At 48.2% G+C, this 24,357-nt stretch overlaps 1 protein-coding gene across 2 annotated transcripts in view; it reads left to right on the top strand.

The window, feature by feature from the left end:
* The first annotated feature begins 7,649 nt into the window (after positions 1-7,649).
* VWA2 (von Willebrand factor A domain containing 2) overlaps positions 7,650-24,357 on the top strand; it is a 57,071-nt gene continuing 40,363 nt past the window's right edge. The window contains exons 1-3 of one of the 2 annotated variants that reach the window (XM_030806805.1): positions 7,650-7,968; positions 17,059-17,120; positions 23,209-23,283. In XM_030806805.1, the coding sequence (XP_030662665.1) occupies positions 17,069-17,120; positions 23,209-23,283 (127 nt within the window). In that variant the 5' untranslated portion in view covers positions 7,650-7,968; positions 17,059-17,068. Of the gene's footprint in view, positions 7,969-8,012; positions 8,271-17,058; positions 17,121-23,208; positions 23,284-24,357 lie in introns of those variants that run through there. The other variant, XM_030806810.1, reaches the window with a different exon arrangement.

Genomic DNA, 24,357 nt, shown 5'->3' with positions numbered 1-24,357 from the left:
CAAAGGCTAGCTTTAGGAGAGAAAGTACAGTAGCTGGTGTTTTTATTTATGGGAACCTTTTCTTTGTCCACTTTCTCTGTAATGACCTTCTATCCCTCCGTTTTTGCCTGCCTGCCCTTCTTCTGTTAGGTTGGTGGTTTTTATTTTCCTCTAAGTTCCTTCCACCAAATAAGTATTACATAAAAATTCATACCAAATCAATGAGAATACTGGCAAGGAAGGAATACATAAGGGATTTCTGCTATATATGTAACTTTTTATTACTTAAAGATACTGAAGGAAGGCCAGGTGCAGTGGCTCACACCCAGCACTTTGGGAGGCTGAGGTGGGAGGATCCCTTGAGGCCAGGAGTTCAAGGTTACAGTGAGCTATGATAGTGCCACTGCACTCCAGCCTGGGTGACAGATTTTGTGTTTAAAAGAAAAAAAAAAAACTAGTTAGTGGGTGAGTTTTATTTTCTGTCCATTTGAAATATTTTGTAATATTCCCTGCATTCTCTGTCATCTGCCTCTTCCATATAATGTCCTTTGCTTTTGTGTTTCTTTGTTATCTTTTTCTGTTCACTCGGAGGTCATCAATTTCTTTCTCTCCGTCCTTAATTGGATTATTTTTCTTTTGGCCTTTGGGCACAGAGTCTGACCTCTGGATCACTCTAACTGGAGAAGGAAATTTACGTTCCCTCTCCTGCTGTGTCCACAACCTTAGAAATCTGTAGCTAGATTTTTGTTGTTATAGATAGAATTTACTGTTTCTGAAACCCAAATACAGTTATCAGTTTAAGATTAAAAAAAAAAATGAAGAGTATTTATTTTTCCTGAAGCATATAAAATAATCTCAAATTCTCCTAAACCACACATATGCAGAATTATGGGCCGGCTGACTTTCCTGCCAACCCCAAAGTTTGAATTTTTTTCATGATTTAACTGTCAGACTATGAAACCTAAGATGTTTCTCACCAACTCATAGCAGATACTTAAAAGACTTTTTTTTTTTTTTTTGCTTTTACTGGCAGTGTATGTTGTCTAATCTGTTAAATGGGATATTTCCTCATGTAAAAAGTTGTTAAAACACTGATGTGTTTCTGTTAGATAAAAGTTCACGCTGCTTTGCCCAATAAAATTATTTCACTTCCCAACCAGCTTTCTCTTGTTTTCTTATTGCAGGCATTTTTGCCAATTTCCTTTTCTTTCTTGTACATACTGGGAAAATTAGAGGATTAATGTGTTCATACTGTCTGCTTTATTGTAACCACAGAGGAAATAACAAGAATATGTGATCACACAATTGCCGTTTTATTAAGTAAAATTAGGGAAACAAGTCAAGGAACACAGAAAAATCAGGAGTCATTGTTTGTCTTCAAATTGTAACATTTTATCCTATAGTACTAGACATTTGAATAGGAACTTTTAATTAAATGGAATTTAATATTATTTGCTGATTTAGCTAATTTGCCTTGTTCTCCAAAAGAGACTAGTATCTATAGCACTAGCCTCACAAATAGAGATATGGGTTAAATGTCTCTTGGATTAATTAGACATACTGGATCATCAGGTCTTCTTTCTGAGTAGATTTAACATGTTTCTGATTTTAATTCATGCATGTTTCATTTGTTCAATGAATATTTGAGCTCCAGCTATGAGTCTGACATTGAGGGTATGTGCCAGATTTCTTATTAGGGCCAGCATAGCTCTGTCATACCAGCTGATATGTTCTTCACATCCCCTCAGAATATCTGGTTTGGTCATAAATACAGTAGAGCTTCAGTTTTCAGATCCCCTCAGAATATCTGGTTTGGTGATAAGTACCGTAGAGCTGAGACCATGTATCTGAACAAATGATTTAGTCTTGGGTGGAGGCCTTGTAAATATTAAGATAAATCTTATCCAGTTTTCCAGGGAGGAGATTTCTATCATAAGAACAGTGAACTGCTGGGGGTTGACAAGGGGAAAAGGGGCATATTTGATATGCTTCTTGTTTTGCTAAAATTCTTTTGCTGCAGCTAGAAATGTAAAAGTCTCAAAATTGTGAATGAGGATTAATTACTATTCTGAAATTGATCTCTCTTGCTATGTAATAACAGCTCCGGAAACCAACACGTGAAGAAACCAACACGTGAAGATCCTCACCAGCGGGACCCTAAGCTGCCAAATTCCCAGAGAGAAATTAAGTCGTTGTGAGGCTCACTGCTGAGAGACTGTCAGCCACGAGCAATAGATCATTAGTGTTACTAATAGGCTCCTCACCACCACAGCTGCCTGGATTTGGCAAGTTGAGCTCTTCCAGGATCAGCCAAAGAGGACACCTGGGCTCCTCACCATGTAGGTGGTTTTGTGGCCCGACTTGCATCCAAACAGCTCTCAATACACACAAAATTGTTGGAGTGTTTTTTGCTTTTTCCAGATAAAGGGAATTGGAGGGCAACCTGTGGTTCTAAACATGCAGTTAAGAAAGAATGGTAGAATGGTTTTGCTTGCCGGAATTAAGGTGGTGAAGTTCTGTTAGAAGTAAGGTTACTGCCCAGTCGCACAGGGTGAGAACTGCAGATGGCTCACCCAGAGAACCAACCATTAACGTTCTGGTATTGCCCTGATGTATGCGCTGCAGTCTGATTTTCCTAGGAAAGTTCTTGCATTTTGGCTATAGTTTCAGGTAACCTAAAACTGGCTTCATTTAAGGTGTTAGCTAGCTGCCAAGCCTTAGCCGTTTTTTCCATGCTTGCTTGCTTCCCTTAACACCCCGAGGGGATGCTATTTTTAACACCTTGTGGTGTTAACCTTTTGATGAAGAGGCCCCCATCTCCTGTGATGAGAACCTTCCAGGAAGTGAGACAGACTCTGATGCTTATTATAAGGCAGGAGCCTACTCTGCCTCCAGAGTACACCCAGATGCCTCTAAATGTGTTCCATGAATACTTATGTTAAGGCAGACATGTGATGACTAAAATTCATGATACTGGGAATTTGGAGAGGATATGGAAATAACATGGAAGTATTGACAGTCTGAGGTAGAGCACTTAGAAAGTTTCATATGTTGGCTGAGTGATTATTACACAAGCCTGTGCCTTTGTTCCATGTTTACTTGATTCAGCCAGAAAGCACATTTCCCAAAAGCAAATCCAATACAACTTTGTGCATAATTCTCACTGTCTTAAGTAGGAGCTGGGATGGATGCATTAACCCTTAGAACAATTGCTGCCTATTCCATACCTAAGTGGCTTTGGCTTAGAGATGGCAGTATTTCTGCTCCTCATGTCCTGTGTCTCTCTCTGCCCCCAACTTTGTTCTCCTTGTTCTTGGCTCCACAGTTAAGAGACCACAGACCAAATGGAGCTCTGGCTTAATTTGCTGTTTGTTGAGCACTTCTGAGTCAGGCTCTTTGTTTCCTGGGGGATGGTTTCTTTGCTGTTTAGTAGGTACTGTTTCCTGTTCTTTTATTTCTCAATAAGAGGGCTCTGGTTAGTGGCTACTGTGTGGCTTCTGGAAAATATAGAACTCTTGCAGCTCTATTAAGCATCCTCCTTTTTGTCTGTTCCTTTTCATTTGAGGGACTGGATCAAAATTTTAGTTGGGATTCTAGAGTTAGGAACTGTTGTACCCATCACCCTTTATATGTCAGGAAACTGAGCAATCAAAAGTTATCTTTTCTGTGTTATGAAGCCAATAGGCAGGAGCCCCCTAATCTCTGAAGCCACAGTCACTGTACTACAATGGGTGCCTCTGGATGATGCATGTCACCGAGTACGGATGTCTCCATTTATCCCTGAATGAAATTCAGTCACCTCTGTGTTTACACTGTCTCAGTTTACACTAAGACTGTGTTTACACCTCTTGTGTTTACAACTGAGACACATGGGACAGGGCAACTTGAGAATTAACATCATAGAAGTTGTCAACTGAAGAATGAGAAAGTTCATGAATTTGGAAAGGAGAGCTTTATTTTTCATAAAGGGTGGCCACTGGCAGGGTAGCCATTGCTACAGTCTGGGAAGTGTAGCCTCCAGCCAAAAACCAGAAACACACTTCCAGGTTGGGAAAAATAAGGAATTTATGCTGAATGGAGTGGCCAAATACACAGTAAACTATAGGAGGAGTCATGAATATTTATGAAAGATGTACATGTGCAATTAAGCTTCATGCCTCTTGATGGGTTACATGTACAAAAAATGGTATTAGCATGATTCTGGGGTGGAGTTTTTGGCCCTCTTGGGTCAAAAGGTGAAGCAGAGGACACAACCCTCATGGTGCATCTTCTATAGACTAGCCAAAACCACTCCATGGTCCGTTGTCTCTTAGGAAGGAGTGCTGGTTGCTTGGTTTGTTGAAACCTTAAAAGGAAGGGGCAGCATCAGGTGGTTGGTTCGTATCAACAGTAGAGGCCAGGCGCAGTGGCTCACACCTGCAGTCCCAGCACTGGGAGGATTCCTTGAGTTTGAGGAGTTCAAGACCAGCTTGGGCAACAGAGCAACACCTCATCTCTACCCAGAACAAAAAAACCACCAGTGCAATGGTACATGGCTGTAATCCCAGCTACTTTGGAGGCTGAGGTAAGAGGACTGCTTGAGCCCAGGAGGTCAAGGCTGTGGTGAGCTATGATTGTGCCACTGTACTTCAGCCTGGGGGATACAGTGAGACCCTCAAAGATAGCAGGGATGGAGCAAGTCTCCCAAAGGGCCGGTTTCTGTTTAACCCTTAAGAAAGAAGCCTGGGTACTGTGGCTCATGCCTGTAACCTCAGCACTTTGGGAGTGTGAGGTAGACAGATTGCTTGAGCCCAGGAGCTCAAGACCAGCCTGGGCAACACAAGGAAACTTCATCTCTACCAAAAAAAAAAAAACCTGGTGTGGTGGCACGTACCTGTAGTTCTAACTACTCGGGAGGCTGAGATGGGAGGATTAATTGAGCCCAGGAGGTCGAGGCAGGTCTTGGCTTCAGTGAGCCAAGGTCATACCACTGTACTCCAGGCTGGGCAACAGAGCAAGACCCTTTCTCAAAAAAAAAAAAAAAAAAAAAAAAAACCTAACAGCCGATAGTGAAGGAGCGGGTATAACAAGCTATGTCCCACCTCCCTTCCAGTCATATCCGGGAACTCCGCTTTTAAGATTTGTCTGGATAATTTAAGGTCAGGAGGTCGAGACCAGCCTGGCCAACATGGTGAAACCCCATCTCTACTAAAAATACGAAAATTAGCCAGGCCTGGTGGTGGGCACCTATAATCCCAGTCACTTGGGAGGCTGAGGCATGAGAATCATTTGAACTGGGAGGCGGAGGTTGCAGTAAGCTGAGATCCAGCTACTGTACTCCAGCCTGGGCAGTAAAGCGAGACTCAGTCTTAAAAATATTTCTCTGGGGTCCCCTCGGACAAGAGGGGGTCCTTTCAGTCAGTGGAGGACATGGGATTTTATTTCTGAGGGCATTTACTGTGTAAGTTACCAGGCATTGGGCTGCAAAGATGAATAAGGCAAGCTCCTGGGAAGCAAGAAGCTTACATGCCCCTTAGAATGATGGTAATTCATAATAACTTTATTTTTTAAATCCTTGTAAATCTTCACAAAGGAAGGGATGTCATGGATGACAAAAGTAGCTACCCAGCTTTCTGCATAAAAAGCCTCCACCCCTGCTGGTCACCCACTCAGCACTCACCAGGGCCTGCACCACCTGCCTTCCCTCCTGCCAGAGTGCACACCCGGGACAGACTGATTATACATTGATGTGAAGAAGTCTGAAGCAACAGGTATCTTCACTGTATTTATACTTTCAGTTCTTCATAATCATGGAACGAAAATGTGAAATCCCCCCCCGCCCCCAATTAAAGACATGCCAAATACTTCAGGAACAACTAGGATTGAAATTTGGCTTCTCCAAGGTAAGCCTGATAAGGCCAAAGTATGCTGGTACCTGTTAAACAGCATAAAGGGTACAGGGAGAGAGTTGTCAGGTAGAATTTCCACTTCCTTGAGGACCTGGGATCTGCCCTTGTTGGACATCTCTTCTGGAGCAGCACAAGCCACTCACCCTATGTGACTATATAGCACTTAAAAATGCCTCGAGTCCAAATTGAGATGTACTTGTGAGTATAGAATACAACAGGATTGGCCAGGCTTGGTGGCTCACGCCTATGATCCCAGCATTTTGGGAGGCTGAGGCGGGTGGTTTACCTGAGGTCTGGAGTTTGAGACCAGCCTGGCCAACATGGCAAAACCCTGTCTCTACTAAAAATACAAAAATTAGCCGGGCATGGTGGCGTGCACCTGTAATCCCAGCTACTCGGGAGGCCGAGGCAGGAGAACCGCTTGAACCTGGGAGGCAGAGGTTGCAGTGAGCCAAGATCATGCCATTGCACTCCAGCCCAGGCAACAGAGTGAGACTCTGTTTCAAACAAAACAACAAAAAAGGACTTTGAAGACAGTATAAAACATCTTTATTGATTACATGTTGAGATAATGTTCCAGATGTTTAGGTTAATACTGAAATCCAGCTTGCCTGTTTCTTTTCACTTTTTATTAAATGACCACTACAACATTTAAAATTAGACACGTGGCTTGCTCAGTATTTCTCTGGGGCAGTGCTGATCTAGAGGCAGAGACCATTCCTCCCCAGCAGTTAGACCTCAAGACTAACTGCTGTCCCCTGCGGGGATGACATGGTGGTGGTACATTGTCTGCTGCTCTGGTGTGGCCCTGTTTTTATTTTTGGGTGCTCAGTAAATGTTACTGGGAGAAATGAATTACAGGAAAAATGAGTCCTTCCCTAGCCTCTTTCAATGAGGTTTGCAACATTAAAGTCACCATGGGCCACTTTCACTGGAAGCTGTCAGTGTCAGGAGGTTTGGAAATTTAACTGAGAACTACAGACTGGAAAGGTGTAAAGCAAATTATTTTCCTATCAAATTGACATTTACAAGAATAATGGGAAGGAGCATGGAAAAGAGGAAGCAGGTCAACCTTCCTTGAGGACAATTTGATAATATGCATCAAAAGTCTTACGTTGTATAAAACCTGTATCCTACAAATTTATCTTTTCGTAGTTTATTCTAAGGAATTAATTGGACAAAAGCACAGACATCTAATTGTATTGTTAAAATTGAAAGTTTAATATTCAACAATAGGTTAAATACATTAGGGCATTATGTAGTGGCTCAAAACATAGACATTCAAAAAAAGGAAGTGGAAAACCTGAGTAATGTACAGCTTGTGTGGAATGAACTAAAAACATATAAATTTTTGCATAGGTAGAATGACATTAGAAGAACATATACCACAATGTTAACAGTGATTATCTCTGGGTGTTGGAAAATGATTGATTTGTCAACTTTTTTACTGTTCTTTCCTTTTTTTTGCAATGAACAGGCATGCTCTGGCAGTTTTTAAATGAAGTATGGAAATTATGGATTGTGCAGTCACAGTCAACGTTCATTGAGAGCTTACTTTATATAAAGCATCATGCTCGGCATTGTGCTTTGTGGCATTTGAATTTTTAAAAATCAAACGCCCTCCAAACTTAAGGATGATAGCCAAAAGGTCCGCTTATTACCCAACTGCAATAATAGGAGGGACAAGTAATTAAAAGGCAATTGCCATGACAAATAGAAAAGATGCCAAAGTCAACATTTTTTCAAGGAGCTATAAAGCCCGCGGAGGAGTCAGCTGATGGCACAGTGTTCGCTGCTGCACCGCTCAGAGGCTGGGTGACCCGCGTGGAAGTAAGTACTTTTTTATTTGCAGACCTTGGCCGATGCCGCGTTAAAAAACGCGAGGGGCTCTATGCACCTCCCTGGCGGTAGTTCCTCCGACCTCAGCCGGGTCGGGTCGTGCCGCCCCTCTCCCAGGAGAGACAAACAGGTGTCCCACGTGGCAGCCGCGCCCCGGGCGCCCCTCCTGTGATCCCGTAGCGCCCCCTGGCCCGAGCTGCGCCCGAGCTGCCTGTGAGTAGAGCCGCCCGGGCCCCGAGCGCTGGTCGCCGCGCTCCTCCGGGTGAGTCCCAGCCCCGAGTTGGCTCTGGCGTCCGGGTACCCGCCAGTGCCGGCTGCCGATGACTGATTCACGCTCCCAGGACTGGGGCCCCCTCTGCCCGGCCACCCCTACCCAGAGCACCCGGGCTGCGCGGCCCCGCCGAGGGTGCGGGCTTTGTTCGCATTGTCTGCGCGCACCTGAGCGCGGCCTTCCCGGGACGGCGGCGTCGGGGGAAGAGCGCACCTGGCGCGCGCCTCCCTCGTAGCCACTCGCGGTCCGCCCCAGGTGAGCTGGCGGGGTTTTGGGAGGGGTGCGGTCTGCAGGTAAGTGAGTAGGGGCTCCGGGTACAGGGGTGGAGGAGGGCATGTATTAAACCCAAGCTGCCCTCCTGGCACAGTAGCGGGGCCTCCTTCCCTGGCGGCCGCGGAAAGGGACTCGCCCTTTGAATAAAGGCTTTGGTGACATGCTCGCCTCCACCCCACACCCCACTACAGGACATATACAGGTGTTAAGGGGACTTGGGGCAGTTTTCCCAGGCAGAACGAGTGCCCCCAGCGAAGTGTCTGCAAGCAGAACCTGAGAGGGGCCGGCTGCCCCTTGAGAGTCCTCGCGCTTGGGCAGTGGGAAGTCCAGGGGTTTGCCGTTCTGGTGACTTCCGCCACCTGGCTCAGCCCTGCTTCCTGCATGTCTCCTTCCCTTCCAGTAAGGCTAACAAAACTTTCCCTAGCTAAGCCGACCTTTCCCTCCCTCCCGCCTTGGGCCCTTGGCCACCTGCTGGGACGGTGAATGGGAGAGTCTCAGAATTGAACCTTGAAAACTTGCTGGGGGCACCAGACAGAAGAGAAGGGAGGAGGCCACCTTGTTGCTTGTGATTGTGGAATCAAGGGCTCCAGCTGAGGGGGGGCCTTGGTGATGGGGACCCCATGCCATGTGTTTGATGTCTTGGAAATTGGAATAATTAGAAAGTGTACACTTTTCAAATTATAAGCTGCTTTAAGTAAAACCCCAGAACCTCTAAGTGTTTTATAGATTCAGTCCCAAAAATTCAAGGTCTCTTTTGCTGTCAAGGTGACACTATATTAAGAAATGTCGATTTATTGAAGAGTCAGAAAAGGGAAGAGGTCAGAAAGGTACCACTAGAGTTGACAAAAGCCACAGGCATGAATTTGTCAATGCTGCTGGCTTTCAGCATGCTGAAGCCATCATCTCTTGTGACTGATGGGAGTTCAGAGCTCCTCAGGCCTTACTCTTCTTTTGTAGAAATCCAGCCCAGAGCCATCTCCTAGTAGTATAAGAATTTCTCAGACTAGGTCCCCAGGCAAATCCCAGGCTGGAGAAGAGGTTTGCTTTCCTCATCATCTCTGTCTGGCTGAAAACCATCAGTGTATTTTCATTAAATCTGGTTTTTGGTCTACTGTATAGAGATTACAGCCACTATTTCCCTCTCTTCAATAGGCACAAGCCCCTGGGATATCTGAATCATAGTCAGAAGCCCATGTTTTTACAGATGAGGAAACTGAGACCCAGTTTTAGAATGTTAAGTTCAAAGCAAAATTGAGCAGAAGGTACAGATTTCCCATATACCTCCTGTCCTCACCTATGCACAGCCTCCCCCATTATCAGCATCCCCCACTGCCGTGGTACATTTGTTCCAACTGATGAACCGACATTGGCACATCATTATGACCCAAAGTTCACAGTTTGCACTGGGGTTTGCTCCTATTGTACATTCTATGGCTTTGGACAAATGTAAAATGACATAAACCTGCCATTATGGTATCAAACAGCATAGTTTCACTACCCTAAAAATCCTCTGTGCATCCCACCCTCCCTACAACACATGGTAATCACTGATCTTTCTACTGTCTCAATAGTTTTACCTTTTCCAGAATGTCTTATGATTGGAATCATGTAGTATGTAGCCTTCTCAGATTGGTGTCTTTTGCTCAGTAATACACATTGACATTTCCCCTCCTGGCTTTTTAATGAGCATCATAAACAACAGAATAGTTATTTGGCAGTGATGGCATCATAAGCTCCTGGTGAAAATGCCTTTTTGTTAATAACTCCCCTGATGTGTGTGCATCTTACAAAGCATTGTCCTTGGATCCTCAGTACCTGGAAGGGTACTGGGCACAGGGCAGATGCTTAATAATTTTTACTGGATAAATGAAATTTCATATAATTATAGCAATGAGAGGGTCAGCAACACTATGAGGTTTTAGAACAGTGGTCCTCAAACTTGCAGTTCACATATCAGTAAATGAAAACCTAGTTTAATTGGGAGAGCTGCAGTGGAATTGCTCATTTTTAATTTTATCCAATAAGGCTATTTTAAAATCAAACAAATTCCCACCCCACCCCCCATCATCAAGGAGGCTACTGGAAGTCTCTTGGTGATTGTGTGTGTGCATTCCCTGCAAAATGTTTCTGTATAACCCCACGGCAGCACACTGGAACAGCTGAATACATTTGAAGCCCCTTCCTTTGTGTGCCCTTTCATCTTCTAAACAGCTCTGGACTGCTTACTTTTCCTCTTCCACCCACCACATTACCTGTTGACTTTCCTTGAATGTGACCCTCAGTCCTCCCCTTCCTTTGCTGATCATGAGTCTCTTCTCTTGAACTAGATTTCTCTGCTCTCAAATTAGGAAACTTTGCCCTTGCCCTGGGAGCCCTCGCATCATGGTTTCATGGGATCCTGGCAACAACCTTTCCAGGGAAACAGGATGGATGGTTTTACCTCCATTTTAGAGAGAAGGAAATTGAGAGACTGAAGTGGAGGAATTTACCCAGGAGGCTCATGCTCAGGTGTCCTGCCATCAGATGGTTGCTCTTTCCAGTGCATCTGTGTACCACATGCCTCCTAGTACCAGGTGCATCTGCATGCCGATGCCTCTGTGTACCACGTGCCTCTGCATACTGCAGTGCCTCTGTGTACCAGTAAATCTGTGTGTCAGTGCCTCTGCGTACCAGTGCATCTGTGTGCCACATGCCTCTGCATACTGGTGCCTCTGTGTACCGCGTGTCTCTGTGTACCACACACCTCTGTGTACCAGTGCATCTGTGTACCGTGTGCCTCTGGTCATAGCTGAGAAGTCCTGGGCTGGACTCTAAGCTTGGGTTTTTCTCGCTCTGTGGCCTTGGGTCTCATCTTCTCCAAGACCATTTCCTCATCTATAAAAATGGAAATGATAATATCTACCCTACAGGTTATGGGTGTTGTTAAATGAAATGAATATATTAAATGTAATGAGAAACTTTTAACATCATTTATTTAGAAAGCATTTTACTATTTAGCAGAGACTTCTCTACCCTGTCTCGCTGGATCTTTACAACACTGGGGGAGTTTATGAAACTGAGATTCTCCCCATTTGGCAGATGAGGAACTAAGGCAGGGGAGGTTGTCGCTTGCAGTCACCCAGCTGCTAGGAGCAGAGCTAGGTTGGAATCCTGTCTCTGGACTTTGGGTCCTGTGTGTGTTCTCCCACACCTCAGGGCTAATCCCATTGTCCCATACAGTGAAATCGGGTTGTGTACAATTTAAAGCATTTTCAAATATCATCCATCAAAACAAACATGAACTCTCTTCTGGCTAAAAATGTGTCTGCAGATGCAGAGAGTGTGGGAGGGCTTGTGATCTATGCCCATCTTCCCAGCTTTTCTCCCTAACCCTCCAGGGAGTTCGCAAATGGCATGTTGCCCATTCCTTGGTGCTGACTTTCGGTTGTCAGGACACTGGGTTCTGAAAATTTACTAATTCTTTTAGGGGGAGCATGACTTTTCCCAAGCAGCTTTTTAAATGCTCTCTCTGCCATATCAGACTAGAAATGTGTCATCTACATCCGTTGACACTCTGAGCCTGAGCCAAATATTTTGCCAAAGTTTACAAGGAAGATGATTGTTACAGCAAAGACTTCCCCACCGGAGATTTTTACCTCTGATTTTAGTCTTCCCATTCAGGTGTGTACTGTTCTTATAAAGGGCTCAGATTTCCATCCTGCTGATTTGGAGGAGGCTGCCAAGGGCTAATCTATTTGGGGTTGGAATTGCATTTTGTAAGGAGGTAGAAATGGTTTCCTCTTTTTCCCTACACTCATTTCATTTCCGATGGTAGAGAAGGCAGACATTATCCTGCAAAACTGCCTTCAGCTATCCCCAATCGGCTCTTCTTTTTTTAAAAAGTAGCTGTGTATTGGCTTTTATTTCTTCCTGTGTCACGGGAAATGTAATTCCTGGGTAGTGCACAGTGGAAATTTTTGTGGCATCCTGCAGCAGACTTCACATGCCTGCTGTCCCAAGTGCAGGTGGTGCTGCGTGGAACCAGGATCTGAAGGCCACACTCTGATGAGATCGGGGGCATGGGGAGCATCTACATCCATGGATGAGAACTCCAGAAGCCAGGAATAACACGTGGGATTAGCATGAGTAATGGAACAGAAGGGAACAAGGTGATGAGCGAGGTGTAATGGAAAAGGCTTGGCAAGGCGTACCTGAGAATGGGTGGTCTGTTCCAGCCCCTGGCTTGCAGATCACTCCCAACTACTTTGTAGGAAGCCAGAGGGCCCTGGTAACTCTCATCTTATGCCGGATGGAGTGTGGGAGCTGCTGGCAGGTATTAGCTGGGGGAGAAATTGCCAACGTGCAGGATTCAGGGTGGCAGATTTTTAAAATTATGCTTCTGTGCTTCTGAACTGCCCCCTAGTTCATAGCCTGTTTTCTGGATCCTGGACTTCTGCCAGAGTGTCGCCTTTTACCGGCAGCCCCAACACCTCTCCCTTGTTGAACGTTCTGTGGCAGCTTCCCCCAGAACCGGGAAGGTGACGCTAGGAGGCCAGAATGGAATCTGATCCACTGATTAGCTGTGTAAGCTGGGGCAGAACACTTCACTTCTCCATGTCTCAGCTTTCTCACCTGTGAAGTGGGGATAATACACCCTCCCTGGCTGGCTGCGAGGATTAGGAGAGAAGACATGAAGGGCGGAGCCTGGTGGCAGGCACACAAAAAATGCTCATTACATGGTAGTAGCTGTTGATTTTTATTGTGGAATTCACCCTTTAAAAAAAAAAAAAAAGCTTTCCAGGTGTAGGGCTGTATTTTGGAGGTCAAATTAGTATTGTAGGAAAATTTTGATATGAGAGGGGAATGAGCTGCCTATTTGAGATGACTGGATGGGAATAGAGTGCAAACAATACTTCACCAGCATCGCAATAGCGTTCATTTCATTAATCTTGGTATAAAAAAGAATGCAGTGAGCACAGTGAGTGCAACGATGCCCTGGAAGGGTCCCTCTAGCCCTCCTACAGGAGGTATTCTGGTGCTTTGTTTATCTAGCAAGCAAGGACCTCCCCTACTATACATCAGGCACATGCAGGTCTCTGGAGCTCCAGCAGAGATTAGATACAGTCTGTAGTCTCAGGCATTTGCCACCCGGCAGTCAAGACAAACGTATCACTGGGCAGTTTCAGCGTGGGCTGTGTGACAGTAGGGGTTGTATTGAGGGGGACGGGGAGGGAGGTGCTGCAGAGGTTGCAGAATCAACACCGTCTGATTGATCCAAACAGCTAGGAGAAGGCATTTGACATCCTGTGTGCATTTGCAGATTGCCAACATACATTCTATTTTAATGAGCAGAAACTTGGGCGACTCTGGAAAAACATGCAGCTGGGCAAGCAGAGGCACATAGTGGATCGAGATCAAGCTGCTTAAGTTGGTCTCATAGCACGGAGGGAAGGGGCCTGTGTTTACTGGGTGCCTTGCTATGTGGCAGGAACCTTCTGTACTTCCTTCTACTTTATCCTCACAGCAGCCTGGGGAGGTGGCTGCCAGAATCCTTGTTTTATAAATAACAGGCCTGAGCCTCAGTCTCCTGCCAGTGCCCAGGGTCGGAAGCTGTAACTCCATAAAATCATCCTGAACCTAAGGAATAGAGACAGCATTGAAAAGCTCTTCACCGCATCCTCGATGCCTTGCCGTTGCCTGACTCACAGGCGGCAGGTGGGGGCTTGTTCTGCCTCTGTGGTGTGGAGTAAGAGGGATAAAAAAAAATGTCCTTAGGGGAAAATGAGTCTTTCTTGCTGGCATGCGCAGGGCTGGAAGCTAGCAGGAAGTGTGTGCTGCAGGCCAGTATCCTTCCCGTCACCTTTCTCCCTTTGATCGTGTCTGGAGAGCTCCTGACATACTGGCTCTTGCCATGTTAGGTGTCTGATTTTCACTTAGATCAGGAGAAGACTTGAGCCTCTTAGTCATTTGAAGCAGGAAGACCCTGCACGAAGACGCTCAGCTGGCAGGGACATTTGTTTTATAATAGTTTGTTTTAGGACTGCTTTGAAATCCAAGGAGCTCTATAGACAGTTCCAAGTGGTGCATATTCTAGAATTAGGTAGAATCTGGTGGCATCATGGAAATAACCACACAGTCTGAGAATATTGGGTGGTCAGTACATGCTCCATCCTCCAGGAGGACCACTCTCTGTGGCACCCTGGCCTACCGGCCCCCGCCCCCCACCCGAGATGATTGGAGGTCGGATGCATGGTGAGAAGGTAGATTTCTGGAGCCTTGGTGTTCTTTGCTGTGAATTTTTAGTTGGGAAGCCTCCTTTTGAGGCAAACACACCAAGAGACCTACAAAAGAATATCATGGGTTGGGCTGGGCACGGTGGCTCACGCCTGTAATCCCAGCACTTTGGGAGGCTGAAGCGGTTGTATCACCTGAGGTCAGGAGTTTAAGACCAGCCTGATCAACATGGTGAAACCCCGTCTCTACTAAAAATACAAAAATTAGCTGGGCGTGGTGGCGCATGCCTGTAATCCCAGCTACTCGGAAGGCTGAGACAGGAGAATCACTTGAACCCGGGAGGCAGAGGTAGCAGTGAGCCGAGACCATGCCATTGCATTCCAGCCTGGGCAGCAAGAGCGAAAGCAACTCCATCTCAAAAAAAAAAAAAAAAAAAAAAAAGAGTATCACAGGTTGAATTCACATTCCCTGACTGTAACAGAGGGACCCAGGGACCTCATTTCAAGACTGTTGAAGCATAATCCCAGCCAGAGACCAATGCTCAGAGAAGTACTTGAACACCCGTGGATCACAGCAAATTCATCAAAACTATCAAATTCCCAAAACAGAATCAACTAGCAAACGGTCTTAGGAATCATGCAGGGGGAGAAATCCTTGAGCCTGGGCTGCTGTATAACCTGTCAGGAACATGCTACTGAAATTTATTTTACCATTGACTGCCGCCCTCAATCTAGAGCGCTACAAGAAATATTTGTTTTACTGAGCACCTGACAATGCCTCAACCTCCCTATTCAGAAAGCTCCACATCAATAAACATGACACTCTGAAGTGAAAGTAGCCACGAGAATTGTGCTACTTACACTGGTTCGTAATCTGGAGGCAAGGTTCCACTGCAGCCGCCCCCTCAGCCTGTGCCACACATGGTGTCCTCCCAGGAGACAAATCCAGAGTGTGGCTGTGGGGAAAGTGACCACTTTGCCCTGACTCGATCGGTTAAGGAGCTGTGCAATAACCTTCCCAGTACATGAGTGTGTCACTTATTGGGTTGGCCAAGCCTAGTAAAGCTGTTGGAATGAGAATGTGATTCTTTTTAAGTGTGAAAGATTTTTGGACAGATTTGTATTTTTTCTCTGGTGGCATTCCCTTAGGAGTGTTCTGTGTCTGTCCAGCACCCCGGTAGGCCTGGTTGGGTTTCCAGTTCTCCTTAACCACTTATCTCCCAGATGAGAGTGTATGAAATAGGAACACATGCTCTACCTCCATTTAGGGACTTGCAACCTCTGCATCCCGGGTTCAAGAGATTCTCCTGCCTCAGCCTACCGAGTTCCTGGGATTATAGGCACCCGCCACCATGCCTGGCTAATTTTTTGTATTTTCAGTAGAGATGTTGTTTCACTGTGTTGGCCAGGCTGGTCACAAACTCCTGAACTCAGGTGATCCACCGGCCTTGGCCTCCCAAAGTGCTGGGATTACAGGCATGAGCCACCATGAAGGGCTTATTTTTTTAAAAAAAAAAAACATTGGAGTTATGGCATGTGTGTAAACTTTAAATATGCAAGTAAGTATGTCAAAAAAAAAAAAAAAAAAACCACGGAGCTGGATGTATCTTGAGGTCCAAACATCATAGGTCCACGATGGAGGCAGGATCCAACGGGACTTTTAAAACCATAAGACAGCTTAGCCACGTCGGGGCCCTTCTCTTCACTTTGTAAGGGAGGAAGCACAGCCTCTCTCGAGGTCACAGGGCACCAGGATGAGGACTAGGGCGCCTGGGTTCATGTAGGCTCTCTGCCACCATGGGGCAGGTGTGGCTCCTGCCTGGGTGGTGAAGTTTTTTTTAAAAAAAAACTTCTTAAAAAATAATTTTTCTTGGCCAGGTGTGGTGGCATGTACCTATAGTCTCAGCTACTCGGGAGGCTGAGGCACAAAAATCACTTGAGCCCCGGAGGCGGAGGTTGCAGTGAGCCGAGATTGCGCCACTGCACTCCAGCCTGGGCTACAGAGTGAGACTCCATCTAAAAAAAAAAAAAAAAAAAAAAGTCCTCCTCCTTCAGCCAGATTACGATTTATAAATAATTTAGATGATTAGTGGATAATTTAGATAGTGCAGGCTTTCTTCAGATGTTGTCTTCTTAGCTAGGGGAAGGTTTGTTAATAGCATTAGAAGGTTTCAGGAGATGAGGACATTGAAAATCAGGTCTTCAGCCTGTTGAATTCTAACTCCTCATGAAGAAATGGAGACCCTGAGAAAGGAGTGACTGCCCAGGGTCACGTGGCTAGTCAGGGCCCAGGCAGAGCCAACACCCAGGCCTCTTAACTCTGGGGAGAGCAGGAGAGCACACCTTCCCAGGGCCTGTGGAGGGCTGGGGTGCATTTGGGGGTGGATGACAGAGGTATCTTGGGGAAGATGTTAGATTGGTGTTTAAAACCAAAGTAATTGGAGTAAAGTCTTCCAGGCTACTGTAGTTATTGTGCTGAGGGTTTCTAGGGTTATATCTGTGACCTGGAAAAGGCTGAGTTGGCATCTTGTTTGGCCGTGTGACTTGGGGCGTTCACAGAACTAATTGCTGATTCTTTCTTTTGCTGTCCCTGTAGTTATATCAACATGCCCCCTTTCCTGTTGCTGGAAACCATCTGTATTTTCCTGTTTTCCAGAGGTAAGATGTGTTTATTGGTGATGGGGAAGTACTGGGGTGTTGGGTAGGGGGGTTGCTTGCTTCAAATCCTGTTGATTTTCAATTGTAAAGGTCTCTTGAATCCACCTGCATCTCCCCTCCGTGGCCACCTCCCTAGTCCAAGCCATGTCATCTTGTGCCTGGACCACTGCAGTAGCCTCCTGCCTGGCCTCCCTGGGTGCCCCGGTCCTCCTCCAACCCATTCTCCATGCAGTGGCTATTTCTTTTTTTGTTTTTGAGTTCCAGGGTACATGTGCAGGATGTGCAGGTTCATTACATAGGTCAATGTGTGCCATGGTGTGTGCCATGATGGTTTGCTGCACCTATCAACCCATCACTTAGGTATTGAGCCCAGCATGCATTAGCTATTTATCCTGATGCTCTCCCTCCTCCACCCCACCCCTCGACAGGCCCCAGTGTGTGTTGTTTCCCTCCCCGCGTCCATATGTTCTCATTGTTCAGCTCCCACTTATTTTATTTATTTATTTGAGACGGAATCTCTGTCACCCAGGCTGGAGTGCAATGGTGCGATCTCTGCTCACTGTAACTTCCGCCTCCCAGGTTCAAGCGATTCTCCTGCCTCAGCCTCCTGAGTAGCTGAGATTAGAGGCACGCACCACCACACCCGGCTAATTTTTGTATTTTTAGTAGAGAAGGGGTTTCACCATATTGGTCAGGCTGGTCTTGAACTCCTGACCTCAGGTGATCTGACTGTCTTGGCTTCCCAAAGTGCTGGGATTACAGGCGTGACCCACTGCGCGCAGCCCTCAGCTCCCACTTATAAGTAAGAAAATGCAGTGTTTGGTTTTCTGTTCCTGCGTCAGTTTGATGAGGAGAATGGCTTCTAGCTCCACACATGTCCTTGCAAAGGACATGATCTCGTTCCTTTTAATGGCTGCATAGTATTCCATGGTGTATATGTGCCACATGTTCTCTATCCAGTCTATCATTGATGGGCATTTGGGTTGATTCCGTGTCTTTACAGCGGCCATTTCAAAATGCAAATCGGATCATGTCTGGACCCTTCTTTACCCCCAACTAAAACTTTTCAGTGACTTTCTGTGGCTCTTAAGAGGCTTTGTCTCATCTTACCCTGTGGCCATCATGAGTCCCCTCTGCGCCCTCTGCACCACAGCCCACTCTCCTTCCAGTTCTGCCCTGCATCCTTGCTCCCTGCCACCAAAAAGTTTCTGAATTATGTTGCCCCTCTGCTTGGATCACCCCCTCGCCCCAACACTGCCACCCTGGCAAACTCCTCCCCATCCTTTGGCCCCAGCACAATTCCCCTGGGACCTCCTGATCAAGTCACATCCCCCTCTTCAAACCCCTTGTAGCCCTTGCTCTGTAGCACTTAACACAGATAAGAGTTTCGTGTGCATTTTTTAAAATGACATCTTTTCCATAAGATGTAAGCTCCTCAAGGAAAGAGACTGTACATTCTTTAACATTCTTTATTCACCACTATATTATTTCAGGGCCTGCACTGGGCATGGCTCATGGTTTATGCTCCAGAAATAGATTAATGAATAAATAATGGAGCAAATCCACTTTCTTTTTACTTCCCACTTTGTCCCTTTCAAGTTCTAGTCTCTTTGAAATATGAGAAGGTAGGAAGGAATTGATGTGTCTGCAGATTGTTGTCTTACAAGTAAGAACAGGTGGACTGGGCGGCCAAGCTGTCCCAGCCTCCTGAGGTTCGGGGTCCCCTTCTGTAAAGCCAAGGGGTTGCACAGTGGCCTCTGGGATTCTTTCTTGCAGTTCCTCCCTGGTCTGTGTTTCCATGAGTAGGTATTTGTTCTCTGCTGAATTGGCTACTGTTAATACCTGCCCGTTTCCTGGAACCTAGCGGGGATCAGAAAGGCTGTTGGAAGTTGAGGGCTGGTGGCTCCAGCCTGGCTGCCCAGCCCACCTGTTTCTCTCTGTCTCTGAGCCAGGTGGGGTGGATGGGAAGTGTAACACAGCAGCTTCATGGCCAAGGGGTTGGGGAGTGGTGAGATGTGTTTGGGGCCAGGGCCTGAAGAAAGTCTCTGGAGTCCCGGGCACAGTCCAGGTTCTGTTCCAGCTTGTCATGGACCTTTGCCTTCTGTGGCCCTGTCCAGCCTCCAGATTGCGATCACATGCACTTGTTCTGATCATCCTTGGGTTGTACAGATGAGGCAGGGGAGGCCCAGAGAGGCCCTGTGACTTGCCCAAGGTCACACAGCTATGTAGCAGACATGAGACTAACACCCAGTTCTCCCTACTCCTGGGCTGGCTGTACCACTCAGCTTCTCTGGAAAGATAAGAATGTACAAAAGTTCTCTCTAAGACTTGGCTGTCACATCTGTAAAGTGAAAGAATTGGACTAGATTAGTGATTCTCAACCCTGCCTGCTCAATAGCGTCACCCATCTTGCAGACTGAAGTTCCGGAGCCCAGGCAGCTGGTCTTTAGAGGGGGCTGCCGACTTGGTTGGAAAAAGCAACAGCAATCATACATGAAGCAGCTGCCTGTTGAGGGGGAGCCTCTGCAGTCCTGAGGACATTTCACAGGGAACACTGGGGATGTCACCCAGGCTCAAGGTGAGCTCACCTGAAGCCTGGCACCTGCCATGACAGCTGAGCACAGGGCCCAGAGGCACAGTTAGTTAGCTGAGTAACATCTTTAGTGAGTGGTCTCTGCTCACAGAGCTCCCCTGCCTTCCCATCCTGGGGAGATGGCTGGCCTGCCTTCAGCTGGAGAGTTTGCTGGTAAGATATTTAAAAAGAAACTGTATTTTTCTGTTCTCTGTGGGGTCTTTAGGATTCCTCGGCTACAGGGCCCTTTGTCAGGAGAATAATTCATGGACTCAGCTCAGGAAACCTTAGTGCCTGTGTGTTTATGCAGAGGGCTGGGCGAGGCTCTGTGGAGGACTGGGTGGAAGTGTTTCTGCCCTCAGGGAGCTTCTAGGCAGCAAGGTGAGGGGCTCGTGGGAACAGCACTGCATTATGGGGTGGGTCACAATGGGCCCAGGAGTTGGCTTGGTCGTGATCTCTGAATGCAGTGAGCAGAAAGCCTGTAATTTTTTTTTTTTTTTTTTTTTTTTGAGATGGAGTCTCGCTCTGTCACCCAGGCTGGAGTGCAGTGGTGCACTCTTGGCTCACTGCAACCTCCGCCTCCGAGGTTCAAGTGATTCAACTGCCTCAGCCTCGCAAGTAGCTGGGATTACAGGCACCTGCCACCACACCCAGCTAATTTTTGTGTTTTTAGTAGAGATGGGGTTTCACCCTGTTGGCCAGGCTATTCTGAAACCCCTGACCTCAGGTGATCCCCACCGCCTCAGCCTCCCAAAGTGCTGGGATTACAGGCGTGAGCCACCCCGCTGGCCTGTTTTTGTTTTTAATGCTGGCCCTGCCTCTGTCCCAATAACTGGCATTTTTTTAATGCAAGTAGATTTTTCTTTTCTTTAATTTTGTCTACTGTCTTTCTTTCTAGTCTAAGTCTTGTTTCTGTCTCTGGTGGCAAAACAGCTGCGGCAGACTGTGCCAGATCTAATGAGAGAGATTTGTCTGGCAGCTTTTGGCTGTGGAGCTGACTGCTGGCTTAGCACATTAACTTAGAATCTCTATGAGTAGAGATTGAGGGGAGGAGGGAGTATTAGGTGAGCAGGAACTGTCTGCTCAAAGAGATGGTATGGGGAAAGACTAGTTTAGTTTGCATGGGGGACTAGTGAACGGGAAGGAGCCGGGAAAGACAGAGCTGGAACCAGCCGAGGGGGTGCTGAGTTAGCAGGTTGACCAATAACGTGGGTCATTGGTGTCACTCCCCCAGACTGAAACCCTCTTTTGGCATCCCTCTTGTCATCAATTTCCTGGCAGTTGCAAACCTTGAGACCAGGTGCCCTGTACTGTGTGATTCCTCCTGGCCTCCCTGCTGAATCTCCTTCACCTCTCTCCACAGCAGCCCCCATGCTCATCTGCCACTCAGGTTCAAGCAGTTCTCCTGCCTCAGCCTCCCGAGTAGCTGGAACTATAGGCGCCCACCAACACACTCGGCTAATTTTTGTGTTTTTAGTAGAGATGGGGTTTCACCATGTTGGCGAGGCTGGTCTTGAACTCCTGACCTAAGGTGATGGGCCCACCTCGGCCTCCCAAAGTGCTGGGTTTACAGGTGTGAGCCACCCTGCCCAGCCTGCTTGTGTTCCTTCATCTGCCCCACTTCTGTGACCTGGCCACTCCTGGTCTCTGCCCCCCTAACTTTGTTTCCTCTGTGCTTAGTCACTGCACATTGACATTTACAAAGCATCTGAGTGTACTTCTCTTCTGCCGCAAGACACATACCAGGTGCGGTTGCAGAGAGGATGTTGGCTTTTCCAAATGTCCCTTCTGGGGACCCCTTATTGTCTTCAAGACTTCCATCATGGTTGGCTCACTGTTCAGCAATCCTGTGGCCTCCTCAGTGTCTTACCTCCGCCCTCCAATTTCATTTCCCCTCCCCTCCCCTCCCCACCTCTCCCCCCTCCCCTCCCCTCCCACCTCTCCCCCTCCCCTCCCCTCCCACCTCTCCCCTCCCCCCTCCCCCTCCCCTCCCCTCTCCCCCTCCCCTCCCCTCCCACCTCTCCCCCTCCCTCCCCTCCCACCTCTCCCCTCCCCTCCCTCCCACCTCTCCCCCTCCCTCCCCCCTCCCCCATCTCCCCTCCCCCCCCTCCCACCTCTCCCCCCCTCCCACCTCTCCCCCTCTCCCCCTCTCCCCTTCCCCTCCACCTCTCCCCTCTCCCCCTTCCCCCTCCCACCTCTCCCCCTCTCCCCCTCCCACCTCTCCCCTCTCCCCCTCCCACCTCTCCCCCTCTCCCTCTCCCTCCTCCCCTCTCCCCTCTCCCCCTCCCCCCTCCCCCTCTCCCCTCCCCCTCCCACCTCTCACCCCTCCCCCTCTCCCCTCTCCCTCTCTCCCCCTCTCCCCTCTCCCCTCTCCCCCTCTCCCCTCTCCCTCTCCCTCTCCCCTCTCCCTCTCCCCTCTCCCCCCTCTCCCCCTCTCCCCCTTCCCTCCCCACCTCTCCCCCTCTCCCACTCCCTCCCCCCTCTCCCCTCTCCCCCCACCTCTCCCCCTCTCCCCCACCTCTCCCCCTCTCCCCTACCTCTCCCCTCTCCCCTACCTCTCCCCCTCTCCCCTACCTCTCCCCTCTCCCCTACCTCTCCCCCTCTCCCCTCTCCCCCCCCTCTCCCCCACCTCTCCCCCTCCCTCCACCTCTCCACCTCTCCCCCTCCCCCCACCTCTCCACCTCTCCCCCTCCCCCACCTCTCCACCTCTCCCCCTCCCCCCACCTCTCCACCTCTCCCCCTCCCCCACCTCTCCACCTCTCCCCTCCCCCCACCTCTCCACCTCTCCCCCTCCCCCACCTCTCCACCTCTCCCCCTCCCCCACCTCTCCACCTCTCCCCCTCCCCCACCTCTCCCCCCTCCCCCCTCCCCCCTCCCCTCCCTCTCCCCTCCCCTCTCTCCCCTCCCCCTCTCTCCCCTCCCTCCTCTCCCCTCTCTCCCCTCCCTCCTCTCCCCTCTCTCCCCTCTCTCCCCTCCTCCTCTCCCCTCTCTCCCCTCCCTCCTCTCCCCTCTCTCCCCTCCCTCCTCTCCCCTCTCTCCCCTCCCTCCTCCCCCTCTCTCCCCTCCCCTCTCCCCTCCCCTCTCCCCTCTCTCCCCTCCCCTCTCTCCCCTCCCCTCTCCCCTCTCTCCCCTCTCTCCCCTCCCCTCTCCCCTCTCTCCCCCTCCTCCTGGTTATTACACCTGACCTGACACCTCTCCCCCCTCTCTGGTTATTACACCTGACCAGGGACAAAAGTTTTCAGAATCACAGGCTCTCTAGAACCCCACTGTGTGTTAGTTTTATTCTTTCTCTTTGAACTACTCACATTTAAATACAAAGATATCTCATAGAAGTGAGGTAATTTGGGGGGTTTCTTTATGTTATCCGTCTGGTAATTTTTGAGATGCAAGAATCATCACTCCCCCACATTCTAGGTTTCTCTGCTGTTCCCTTTTTAGTCCGGTCACTTAAGGTGGAGATTGAGCCTCCTCCCCTCTCAGCATTTTAATGGTTGCTTCTGGTGTTTTCTCTCCTAGTGCCCCCATCTCTCCCTCTCCAGGAAGTCCACGTAAGCAGAGAAACCATCGGGAAGATTTCAGTTGCCAGCAAAAGTAAGCCCAGGTTCTTCTTAACCCTCCAGATGCCCACTCAGACCTCTGTGTGATGGACTGGATGAGAACCGTGTTCTCCCAGAGAGTTTCTGCCCCTTTCCCATCTTCCTTTCATACTCTGGCCAGAGTCATTTTCCCCAAACAGGGATCTGACCAAGTCACTGGGTTTAAAAACAAACAAAAGTGGGTGCCTGTAATCCCAGCTACTCGGGAGGCTGAGGCAGGAGAATTGCTTGAACCCAGGAGGCAGAGGTTGCAGTGAGCTGAGATGGTGCCATTGCACTTCAGCCTGGGTAACAAGAGGGAAACTCCATCTCAAAAACAAAACAGCTCAGTAAACCTTTTTTTTGTTTTGTTTTAAAATCAGGGTCTTGCTCTTGTCACCCAGGCTGGAGTGCAATGGCACAGTATCAGCTCACTGCAGCCTCGACCTTCTGGGCTCAAGTGATCCTCCTGCCTCAGCCTCCCAAATAGCTGGGACCATAGGCATGCATCACCATGCCCGGCTAGTTTTTGTGTTTTTAGTAGAGATGGGGTTTCACCATGTTACCTAGGCTGATCTTGAACTCCTGAACTCAATCTATCCGCTGGCCTTGGCCTCCCAAAGTGCTGAGATTCCAGGTGTGAGCCACCATGCCCAGCCTCAGGAAATCTTTATTATTGAATTACTTGGCCTGTGCCTCAAGGTTTTCTGTTATCTGCTCACCAGGTAACAGGGGGTGACTACTTGCCATGTCCATCTCCCACCATATTCCTTCCTCTTCCACCCTCATCAGTATCCCTCCACATGGCTGCTGTTACTGCTACTGAACTCTTGGGTAACATGGCCTCACATATCAGGGTGCCTGTGTCCACACTAGATTGCGGTCCCCCGAGGCCTGGGACCAAGCCTTTTCAGTGCCGCTCACTGGCCTAGCAGACCCCCTCAGAGAGCTTAATTGGTATTGTTGAACTAGGTCCTTCCATTATTATAATACAAAGGCTTTCATGTAAGGGCCCATTTGTGAGCTTCACACCCATGGTGCGTGTGCTGCCTGCTTCAGAGGAGGGCTGACTTCTGCAGGTTAGTTCTCC

This window comes from Nomascus leucogenys, chromosome 3 (assembly GCF_006542625.1).
Source record: "Nomascus leucogenys isolate Asia chromosome 3, Asia_NLE_v1, whole genome shotgun sequence".
NCBI lineage: Eukaryota > Metazoa > Chordata > Mammalia > Primates > Hylobatidae > Nomascus > Nomascus leucogenys.
This window is presented reverse-complemented; position numbering and strand designations above follow the sequence as displayed.